The 12,189-nt window shown below is 38.8% G+C and overlaps 1 protein-coding gene across 1 annotated transcript; it reads right to left on the bottom strand.

The window, feature by feature from the left end:
- Positions 1-2,303: 2,303 nt before the first annotated feature.
- LOC146886965 (uncharacterized) lies at positions 2,304-7,817 on the bottom strand. The gene is made up of 2 exons (XM_085671954.1): positions 7,523-7,817; positions 2,304-6,084 (listed from the first exon to the last, which is right to left on the bottom strand). The coding sequence occupies exon 2, from the start codon at positions 5,229-5,231 to the stop codon at positions 2,304-2,306; it is 2,928 nt and encodes a 975-aa protein (XP_085528080.1). The 5' UTR covers positions 5,232-6,084; positions 7,523-7,817.
- Positions 7,818-12,189: the final 4,372 nt, after the last annotated feature.

Genomic DNA, 12,189 nt, shown 5'->3' with positions numbered 1-12,189 from the left:
GGCTAACATTGTGGCGGATGCACTTTCAAGAAGGCATTCCCTCCTTTCCATTCTTGAAACTAAATTTCTTAGTTTTGATCATATTAAGGAATTGTATCCAAAGGATGTTGATTTCTCCCCCATTCTTAGTGAGTGCCACCAAGGGGCTTACAAAGACTTTTACCTTCTCAATCAATATCTTTTCAAAGGTAAGAGACTTTGCATTCCCCAAGGTTCCTTAAGAGCCTCACTCATTAGAGAGGCACATGAGGGAGGATTAATGAGGCATTTTGGGCCAAACAAGACTTTGGAAGTCTTGAAAGAACACTTCTATTGGCCTCACATGAGGAAGCATGTAGATAGGCATTGCAAAGGTTGCATAGCATGCATGAAAGCCAAGTCTAGAGTCCAACCCCATGGTCTTTACACCCCCTTGCCTATCCCTTCCAAGCCTTGGGTTGACATTTCTATGGATTTTGTCTTAGGTCTCCCAAGGACCAAAAAAGGTAGGGATTTCATTTTTGTAGTGGTGGATAGGTTCTCTAAGATGGCCCATTTCATTCCTTGCCATAAGATTGATGATGCAACTTATATTGCAAATCTTTTCTTCAAGGAAGTGGTAAGACTACATGGCCTACCTAGGTCCATTGTAAGTGATAGGGACTCCAAGTTCCTAAGCCATATTTGGAGAACCTTGTGGGGTAAACTTGGCACCAAGCTTCTTTTCTCCACCACTTGTCATCCCCAAAGTGATGGCCAAACCGAGGTGGTTAATAGAACCCTAGGGCAAATGCTAAAATGTATGATAGTGCAAAACATTAGAGAGTGGGAGGAACTTCTTCCCCACATAGAGTTTGCCTACAATAGGGTTGTGCATTCCACTACTTCTCATACCCCTTTTGAGGTTGTGTATGGGTTCAATCCCCTAACTCCCTTAGACCTTCTTCCCCTACCCACTCATGAGGCATGGACTTGCCAAGATGGTGAGACCAAAGCCAAGTACATCCAAGACTTGCATTCACAAGTTAAGGAAACCATTGAGAGGAGAGTTAAGAAACAACAAGAGGATGGTAATAAGGGAAGAAAGGAAGTCATCTTCCAAGAGGGAGATTGGGTTTGGCTTCACTTGAGAAAGGAGAGATTCCCTACTCAAAGGAAGTCTAAGCTCCTCCCTAGAGGGGATGGCCCCTTTCAAGTCATTAGGAGAATTAACAACAATGCTTATGAGTTAGACTTACCCCCAAGCTACAACATAAGTAACTCATTTAATGTTTGTGACCTTTCTCCTTTTGATGTAGGGTTTAAGAATTCGTGGTCGAATTCTCTCCAAGAAGGGGAGGATGATGAAGGCATGACCACCTCCTTAGAAGCTCCATCAAGAAGGATCACTAGAAGCATGTCTAGAGGGGAGTCTTCTATTCCATCACCTTTATCTTTGTTTTGCATTACTTTAGTTTGAATTCCCTAAGTTGGTTTCTAGTTGATTTATTTTGGTTGACTTGTTGACTTTGATCCAAAGTTGACCTTTGACCAAGATTAGATTAACTTAAACCAACATGCTAATCCTTGTTTGTCTTGTTTTGTAGGTAATTAAGAGAAAGTAGAGCATGGCTAGGTGGCACTTGGTGATTGGAGCACTTGGATGAAGTGGAAAAGAGAGGAAAGCAAAAAGCATAAAGCAAAAGCAAAAGTAGACATGTACCTTGTCTCCTTTTGCCTTTGTGGTTTATGCCTTAGAAGGTCACTTGGTCTCCTTCCTCTTTTGGCCTAGAATCCTCATGGGAATGCCTCCACCAATCATCTTCCTTCACTTGGCCAAGACTCACTCTCACATTAGGTTTAGGGTTTGCTAGTTAATCCTTTTTCATGTTTTTGTATTTGCTAAAGGACCCCTAAGAACTCCAATTTAAAGGGTGCTCCTTGTCTTGTAAAAGGGTTGATCATTTTGTTTCTAAAATATTGTGTTTCAACCTTTAAATTTTCGTGAGCTCTCCTTCCTAGAAGTGAACTCACCTTTGCCTTATCTTGCTTGCAAGTGGCGGCACCATCACTCATCTCTAGGGCTTGGTTGGCTTAGATCCCCCCCTATGAGTGGCGTGCTTCTTCCATGCTTCATCTTCTATGCTTTCCATTTTTAATGTTTCTTCTTTCATTTTGGTTCTTTAAGTGTTGTTAATGTTGTGTGAGTTTAAGCTTGAATCCAACTCTCTTCTTCCTTTCATGAGCTTGAGAAATGAACCTTCACATCTAGATAGCTTGCTATCTTAATGTCCAGTGGGAATTTTCAAAAAGCTTTCTTAAATAACTTCACCATATTCATAACTCTAAAAGGAAACAAGATAATCCTTCATCACAGAAGCATCACATTCTAGCTCAAAAGTTTTCTCAAAATTTGGAAGAGCAAGAATGGGAGCTTGGGTGAGCCTAGTCTTGATATCATCAAAAGCCTTTTGTTGTCTTTCACCCCACTCAAAAGATATGTCTTTCTTAACAAGTTCATTGAGGGGTGAAGCAATGGTGGAGAAGTTGGGGACAAATCTTCTATAAAAACTTGCTAATCCATGAAAACTTCTAATGTCCCCAACATTCTTTGGCACAGGCCATTCTTGGATGGCCTTGATTTTTGCGGGGTCAACATGCACCCCACTCTTATTGACCACAAATCCCAAAAAAATGACACTCTCTACACAGAAAGTGCACTTGTCAATGTTAGCATAGAGTTGGTGGTCTCGGAGAAGAGATAACACAACTCTAAGATGACCCACATGAAGTTTAGAGCTTGTACTATACACTAAGATATCATCAAAATAGACAACAACAAACTTGCCTATACAATCTCGCAAGACATGATTCATTAGGCGCATGAATGTACTAGGAGCATTGGTTAGACCAAAGGGCATGACTAACCATTCATATAGACCAAATTTTGTTTTGAAAGCAGTTTTCCACTCATCACCTTTTTGAATACGAATTTGGTGATAACCACTTTTGAGGTCTATTTTTGAAAATATTTGTGCTCCATGTAACTCATCCAACATATCATCTAGTCTTGGGATTGGATGCCTATATTTTATGGTGATGTTGTTGATAGCCCTACAATCACAGCACACACGCCACTTTCCATCTTTCTTGGGCACCAACAACACAGGCACAGCACAAGGACTTAAACTTTTTTGAACCCATCCCTTGTCTAGCAACTCATTCACTTGAGTTTCTATCTCCTTAGTCTCAATTGGGTTTGTCCTATAGGCAGGTCTATTAGGAAGACTTGCCCCTGGGACAAAATCAATTTGGTGCTCAATCCCTCTAAAAGGTGGGAGACCATGAGGGCCATCCTTTGGAAAAATATCTTCAAATTCATGAAGGAGAGCACGAATGGAAGGAGGTAGATCCTTAAGAGAAGGATGTTCAAGACAAGTAAGGATTGCTTGACAAAGTAAGAGGAAGGGAGGTTGCTCATTATGAAGAGTGTGCAAAAGAGTTTTATGAGTTAAAAGAACTTCATGAGCAACATCCTTAGAAGAAGAAACTTCCTCTACCTTTGTCTTGTCCTTTGAATCATTAGAAGCATTAGAGTTCTTGGAACTCTCTTCCTCTCTCCTAGCTCGCATTTGAACTTGATCACTAGCAACTTGGCTAGGAGTGAGGGGATGTAACACAAAAGTTTTTGAATGATGTTGGAGGGTGATCTCATTGGTGTGGCCATTGTGTAAGGTTTTATGATCAAATTGCCAAGGCCTCCCCAAGAGAATATGGCAAGCTTCCATTGGGATTACATCACATAAAACTTTATCTTTAAATTTCCCAATGGAGAACTTGACTTTCACTTGATGTTCAACTTTGAGATCCCCATCTTCATTAAGCCAATGAAGTTTGTAAGGTTTGGGATGGGGTAACAAAGTCAAATTCAACTTCTCAACCAATCTTGTGCTACAACAATTGCAACAAGATCCACTATCAATGATCAAAGAACAAGTGTTTTTCAAAACCTCACATCTTGTGTGGAAAATATTTTCTCTTTGATCATTGAGAGGAATGCTAGGTTGGTTATTGAGAAGCCTCCTAATCATCAAAAGTTTCCCTTCATTTGGATATGAATGTTCTTGAGAATCACTAGAATGAGAAGTGTCGGAGTCACTTGAAGATGACTCCTCTTGGCTAGTGTAGAGGTCTTTGCCCTTAAGCACAATGGTGCGTTTGGTAGGGCATTGAGCGGCCACATGACCTCTACCTAGACACTTGAAACATTTGATGTCACTACCTCTTTTGTTGGTGGAGGATTCACCCTTATCACTTACCTTTGTAAGACTCTTAAGAGTGGACTCTTTTTCTTTTGAAAAATCTTTCATTGGAAAATCACTTTTAGAAAAAGAGGGAGAATCCTTGCGAGAAGGACGTCTCAAAAGTTGTTGCTCCACCTTGATGCTCATTTGAACAAGATCATTAAAATTGCGGTAGGGGAGCAACTCAACTTTATCTCTTATGTTGTAATTGAGTCCACTTAAGAACCTAGCAATGGTAAGTTCCTCTTCTTCTTCAATTCCGGCTCTCATGATGTAGAGCTCCATCTTTTGTCTATACTCTTCTATAGACATAGATCTTTGTTGGAGCCTTTGGAGCTTGTCCAAGAGCTCTCTTTTGTAATAGGAGGGAACATGGCGGGCATGAAGGGCTTCCTTAAGATCATTCCAATACTCAATATCATGTAGCCCTTTTCTCCTTCTTTGGAGGACTAAGGAAGTCCACCAATTAAGAGCATGCCCTTGAAAGCTAAGAGTAGCTAGAGACACACGCCTCTCTTCCTCCACAACATGACTCTCAAACAATTGTTCTACTTTGGCAACCCAATCAAGAAAAACCTCAACATTATCCTTCCCATAGAAATGAGGCAAATCAATTTTAACTTCCTTTGGGTGAGGAGGTATGCGCCTTTGCCTTCTTACACGAGGCGATTGTCTAAGGTTAATGCGCTCATCTTCCTCCTCTTCAAAATCATACTCATGCCTTGAAGGGGCACGAGAAGGCCTAGGAGAGGCACGGGTATTGTGGTTGGGAGGGGTAAGTTGATTGGCAATTAATTGAAGATTGGCTTGTATGGAAGCCATTTGAATTTTAAGGTCCCTAACCTCTTGAGAGAGATTATTTAGGACTCTAGGATCAACCTCAACCTCCTCATCACCACTTGTGTGGAGGTTGTTTTCATCATGTTGTTGATGTTGGGTACTAGCACGAGTAGCCCTTCTAGTGCTCATGGTGATTGAAAGAACTTAGAACTTTAACAAAATAGTGAAAGAAGAAACCAAGCACAAGTAGACCTCCAGGTAGGCGAGGTGAGTCTAAAAGACTTCTTAAGTACCAAGGCCAATCCTTGCCAAGATGTACTTGCAAAAGGTTTCAAAGATCACACAATTGTTTAAGGCTAAGTAAATAGAATCACTTGAGACACTAAGCACTAACAAACAAGACTCAAAGAAAAGAAAAGACTAACACTAAAAACGGACCCCTAAATGGCAAAAATTTAGAGACTTTGGTCTCACAAATTTAAACCACTAAGCGTCTAACTATGCGGCCTAAAAGCAAGGTGAGAAAGCACTTAGAACTTTCAACACACTCACTTACTAAAACGTTGCACTAGAATATCAAAAAGGTTCTACTTAGGAGATGGGATTGAACACCTTTGGTTCCCCAAGACACCTAAGTAGGCCATGGATACAAATGATAATTTGAAAGCATTTTTGGTTCACTAATTTGGTACTCAAAATGAAGCAACCTCAAGCGACTTAATATCTCAAATTTTGATGCTCAAAAGATGCAATTTCACAATCAAGGAGGCTTCAAAATGGTACCAAATAAGATGTGCCAAAAAGAAGTACAAAGTACAAAGAAATAAAGCCAAAAAAATAAGAAACAATGCAACTCCAAATGTGCTGCCAAAGTGCTGCCAATTTGCACAAAATCAAGAGCCAAGAGCTTGGCTTGTAGCCTCCTTTTGATTTGAACAAAGACCACCACCAAGTAAGGCACTTGTAAGCACCTTAAGCCACCAAAATGAAGTGCAAAACAGCAACTATAGCCTTGGTTTTAAGGCCAAAACAGCCACCAAACCTGCACCAAAAAACAAAACAGCAAAAAAAAAAAAACTATACCAAGCAATGGAGTTAGCACACACACTCTCAAATGAATAGGTCCAAAACTCTCAATAGGTGAGGAAAAGGATAAGCACACAAGCTAAAATTCTACTTCAATATCCACCACCTAAGATGCTACCATATCATACAAACCATTCTAAACTCCATAGCATCATTAATCAACCAAAACCGAAAGACAAGTAGATGAACCCAAACAAAGGAGAAAGCAAGAAAAGCTAATTAGAAATGTTAAACCAAAAGAGAATTGAAATGAAACATGACTAGAAGGAGGTTCAAGAAGTGACAAGCAAGAAATTAAAGGCTGGAAAATAAAAGCAAGCACCACAAAAGGAACCTAGAAATGCACTAGAATAGATGAAAACAGCAAAAACAACAAGACAATAGTGCTCAATCATATGGCTGAAGTACTCATTGCAAAGCAGTAGCAAATGAAGTGATGAATTAACTTTCAAAGCAAATCAATAATGAAGCAATATAGAGTACAAACTCAAGCCAAAATTCATGTGAAAACGAGCACTAAAAACACACAAACACGCACAAAACAGCAATGAAACAGTGAGTTTTCGGAAACTGCAGTGCCAGAAAACGGAAATATGAGCCTCAACTTGCGTGATTTTTCATTTTTTTTGTACTCAACATTTTTGAATGATTCTTTTTTTGTATTTTTCGTCTGGATGTTAACTAAATGAGGCAAAAATCAGATTGAATTTTGGTGCACTGAGTTACTCACAAAAAATTAAAAACAGAGACTGTGCGTGCAGTGATTTGGTAGAAAACAGAAGAAAACTGGAGCAGATTTGCTCTCTGAAATTGTAGGAGATGTTCTATGGAAAGCATAGCTAAAGAACTTGATTATGAACTGAAATCAAGCATGAATCATAGAAGAACATCTTAGACACACAAAAGCACAATCCAATCGGTGAAATGGATGAAAAACAGTGAGGATTCAGGCCTTAAACATCCACACACTTCCTTGAAGGATCATAGTGTTTTGGCTGTGAGATGTGGCGCGGAAACTCAATCAATTCAGTAAGCAATGCAATTAAACGGTGGAAAAGATGAATTAAAGCACAAACAAAGCATAGAACATGACTTAAACATAACTGAAATGATAAAATGCAAAGAAGGACTGAATTCACCGAATAAAAATGCAGAAAACTCAAGAACCAAAGAACAAGTGCTGGAAAAACGAAAATGGAACCTAAAAACAGATTTGCACCAATGAAGCAAGGAGTACTACAAGGTGAATCAATGGAGATTCATGTAGCCTCAATGTCAAACGGTGGAGAACATTAAAAACATGAAAAAAACAGCAGCAAAAGTGAAGAAAACAGTGGAGAAGAGAGACAAAACGGAAAATGAAAGAGGAGACAAGTATGGACCAAGAACCTTACCCAAACCAAGAGGATGGATGCACCAAAGGCTTGGATGGCTCTAGATACCAATTGATGGACGTCCTTGGAGTAGGAGATGGAGGAAATCCATGGAGAATGTTGAGGAGAAGATGAAGTGCAGCGGAATTTGGAGAATTAGAGAAAGGTTGCTCTCGGAAATGGAGAATTTGGTGAAGATGAAGAGTAGAAGTGGAGCTATGGTATGGAAGGTGGCTAGAGGAGATGAAGGAGAAAGTTAGCCATGTGTGCTCTCAAATTAATAGAAGTGTGGAGTGATCTCAAACACTAGCATCTATTAGCAATTCAAGAGTAACCATTACAGTATTTGAGTGGCTCTATTTATAGGCACATGGCCGGCCAAATAAAGAGAAAATGCAACAAAGATCAAATGCAAATGTAGCTTGGAGAAGAAGCTTGATTGTAGACCATGTGATGTAGTAGATGAGTCTAGATGGTGCCAAGTGGCGTATCACACTCTCCTTGCCCAAGTCACACACACCATGCTTCCATCACATGCTCCTTGCTTAGTTCATGCTTTGCTTGCATCCAAAAGGAGAGCCACTCTAGTAACTCTTGGCCAAAGGTGGCACATTGGGCTCGGCCCAAATGATCCCAACAAGTGTTCTAGCTTTTATTGAAAGCAAAGCCTAAACAATGGCCCAATTTAAATCTAGACTACTTCCTTCATGCATCATCTCATATTTTAGAGATTTCTTTAGCCCATGTAAATAATGTAAAAAGCCCATGATTGACTTGATCATCTTGTGAGAGGCCCATGTGAATCTTTCTCATCATGCTTCTAGTGATTGGGCCTTGATATGGGCTTGGGCTTGTTGGGGTCACATCATTTTCCATCATTTTTATCATTTCTTCCTTTTCTTTTTCTTCACTTTCCCTTCCTTCTGCAGTTTATATTTCGTCTTTTTCTATTTTCTCCTTCAGCCTATGTTGATCATTATTGGCTTGTCTTGGTGTCATAAATTTCAACTTCATTTCATGTCCCTCATGCCTCAAATAAAGGGAACGTTCATCAAGATTGAGCGTTTTAAAATGAAGTCATGCCCATCTCAAAAGAAGATGACAAGAGTTCGTGTGAACAATATCACATAATACTTCTTTCACACATTATCCTGTACTGAATTTGATCCTTGTTTGATTCGGATGAAAGCGTGGTGGTAACTAGAGTTTCTCCACCAATCTTTGGCTTAAAACATTGTTGTCGCTTTCGTAAACGAATGCAACTAAAGATGGGTAGCCTTCGATTAAACCTTGTTTCTCTACTTCCTTTTCCATCAACTTTATCTTTTCTTCCTTTTCTTTTTCTTCAATTTCTCTACCTTCTGCAGTTTATATTTCTTTTTTTGTATTTTCTTCTTCAGCCTATGTTGATCCTTACTGGCTTGTCCTTGTGTCATAAATTTCAACTTCATTTCAGGTCCCTCATGCCTCAAATAAAGGGAACGTTCATCAAGATTGAGCGTTTCAAAATGAAGCCATACCCATCTCAAAAGAAGATGACAAGAGTTTGTGGGAACAATATCACATAATACTTCTTTCACACATTATCCTGTACTAAATTTGATCCTTGCTTGATTCGGATGAAAGTGTGGTGGTAACTAGAGTTTCTCCACCAATCTTTGGCTTACAACATTGTTGTCGCTTTCGTAAACAAATGCAACTAAACATGGGTGGCCTTCGATATAACACCTTGTTTCTCTACTTCCTTTTACATCATCTTTATCTTTTCTTCCTTTTCTTTTTCTTCAATTTCCCTTCCTTCTGCAGTTTATATTTCTTCTTTTTCTATTTTCTCCTTCAGCCTATGTTGATCATTACTGGCTTGTCTTCGTGTGATAAATTTCAACTTCATTTCAGGTCCCTCATGCCTCAAATAAAGGGAACGTTCATCAAGATTGAGCGTTTTAAAATGAAGCCTTGCCCATCTCAAAAGAAGATGACAAGAGTTCGTGGGAGCAATATCACACAATACTTCTTTCACACATTGTCATGTACTGAATTTGATCCTTGCTTGATTCTGATCAAACCTTGGTGGTAACTAGAGTTTCTCCACCAATCTTTGGCTTAAAACATTGTTGTCGCTTTCGTAAACGAATGCAACTAAAGATGGGTAGCCTTCGATTAAACCTTGTTTCTCTACTTCCTTTTCCATCAACTTTATCTTTTCTTCCTTTTCTTTTTCTTCAATTTCTCTACCTTCTGCAGTTTATATTTCTTTTTTTGTATTTTCTTCTTCAGCCTATGTTGATCCTTACTGGCTTGTCCTTGTGTCATAAATTTCAACTTCATTTCAGGTCCCTCATGCCTCAAATAAAGGGAACGTTCATCAAGATTGAGCGTTTCAAAATGAAGCCATACCCATCTCAAAAGAAGATGACAAGAGTTTGTGGGAACAATATCACATAATACTTCTTTCACACATTATCCTGTACTAAATTTGATCCTTGCTTGATTCGGATGAAAGTGTGGTGGTAACTAGAGTTTCTCCACCAATCTTTGGCTTACAACATTGTTGTCGCTTTCGTAAACAAATGCAACTAAACATGGGTGGCCTTCGATATAACACCTTGTTTCTCTACTTCCTTTTACATCATCTTTATCTTTTCTTCCTTTTCTTTTTCTTCAATTTCCCTTCCTTCTGCAGTTTATATTTCTTCTTTTTCTATTTTCTCCTTCAGCCTATGTTGATCATTACTGGCTTGTCTTCGTGTGATAAATTTCAACTTCATTTCAGGTCCCTCATGCCTCAAATAAAGGGAACGTTCATCAAGATTGAGCGTTTTAAAATGAAGCCATGCCCATCTCAAAAGAAGATGACAAGAGTTCGTGGGAGCAATATCACACAATACTTCTTTCACACATTGTCATGTACTGAATTTGATCCTTGCTTGATTCGGATGAAACCTTGGTGGTAAGTAGAGTTTCTCCACCAATCTTTGGCTTAAAACATTGTTGTCGCTTTCGTAAACGGATGCAACTAAAGATGGGTAGCCTTCGATTAAACCTCGTTTCTCTACTTCCTTTTCCATCAACTTTATCTTTTCTTCCTTTTCTTTTTCTTCAATTCCTCTACCTTCTGCAGTTTATATTTCTTTTTTTGTATTTTCTTCTTCAGCCTATGTTGATCCTTACTGGCTTGTCCTTGTGTCATAAATTTGAACTTCATTTCATGTTGCTCATGCCTCAAAGGGAACGTCCATCAATATTGAGCTTTTTAAAATGAAGCCATGGCTATCTCAAAAGAAGATGACAAGAGTTCGTGGGAACAATATCACATAATACTTCTTTCACACATTATCCTGTACTAAATTTGATCCTTGCTTGATTCGGATGAAAGTGTGGTTGTAACTAGAGTTTCTCCACCAATCTTTGGCTTACAACATTGTTGTCGCTTTCGTAAACAAATGCAATTAAACATGGGTGGCCTTCGATATAACACCTTGTTTCTCTACTTCCTTTTACATCATCTTTATCTTTTCTTCCTTTTCCTTTTCTTCAATTTCCCTTCCTTCTGCAGTTTATATTTCTTCTTTTTCTATTTTCTCCTTCAGCCTATGTTGATCATTACTGGCTTGTCTTGGTGTGATAAATTTCAACTTCATTTCGGGTCCCTCATGCCTCAAATAAAGGGAACGTTCATCAAGATTGAGCGTTTTAAAATGAAGCCATGCCCATCTCAAAAGAAGATGACAAGAGTTCGTGGAAGCAATATCACATAATACTTCTTTCACACATTATCCTGTACTAAATTTGATCCTTGCTTGATTCGGATGAAAGTGTGGTGGTAACTAGAGTTTCTCCACCAATCTTTGGCTTACAACATTGTTGTCGCTTTCGTAAACAAATGCAACTAAACGTGGGTGGCCTTCGATATAACACCTTGTTTCTCTACTTCCTTTTACATCATCTTTATCTTTTCTTCATTTTCTTTTTCTTCAATTTCCCTTCCTTCTGCAGTTTATATTTCTTCTTTTTCTATTTTCTACTTCAGCCTATGTTGATCATTACTGGCTTGTCTTGGTGTGATAAATTTCAACTTCATTTCAGGTACCTCATGCCTCAAATAAAGGGAACGTTCATCAAGATTGAGCGTTTTAAAATGAAGCCATGCCCATCTCAAAAGAAGATGACAAGAGTTCGTGGGAGCAATATCACACAATACTTCTTTCATACATTGTCATGTACTGAATTTGATCCTTGCTTGATTCGGATGAAACCTTGGTGGTAACTAGAGTTTCTCCACCAATCTTTGGCTTAAAACATTGTTGTCGCTTTCGTAAACGAATGCAACTAAAGATGGGTAGCCTTCGATTAAACCTTGTTTCTCTACTTCCTTTTCCATCAACTTTATCTTTTCTTCCTTTTCTTTTTCTTCAATTTCTCTTCCTTCTGTAGTTTATATTTCTTCTTTTGTATTTTCTCCTTCAGCCTATGTTGATCCTTACTGGCTTGTCCTTGTATCATAAATTTGAACTTCATTTCATGTCGCTCATGCCTCAAAGGGAACGTTCATCAATATTTAGCGTTTTAAAATGAAGCCATGCCCATCTCAAAAGAAGATGACAAGAGTTCGTTGGAGCAATATCACATAATACTTCTTTCACACATTATCCTGTACTGAATTTGATCCTTGCTTGATTCGGATGAAA

The sequence above is a fragment of the Vigna unguiculata genome, chromosome 4 (genome assembly GCF_037176805.1).
Source record: "Vigna unguiculata cultivar grain cowpea cultivar isolate G323 ecotype 2 chromosome 4, ASM3717680v1, whole genome shotgun sequence".
In the NCBI taxonomy this organism is placed as follows: Eukaryota; Viridiplantae; Streptophyta; class Magnoliopsida; order Fabales; family Fabaceae; genus Vigna; species Vigna unguiculata.
The sequence above is the reverse complement of the archived record's forward strand: the minus strand, read 5'-3'. Positions and strand labels throughout refer to the sequence as shown.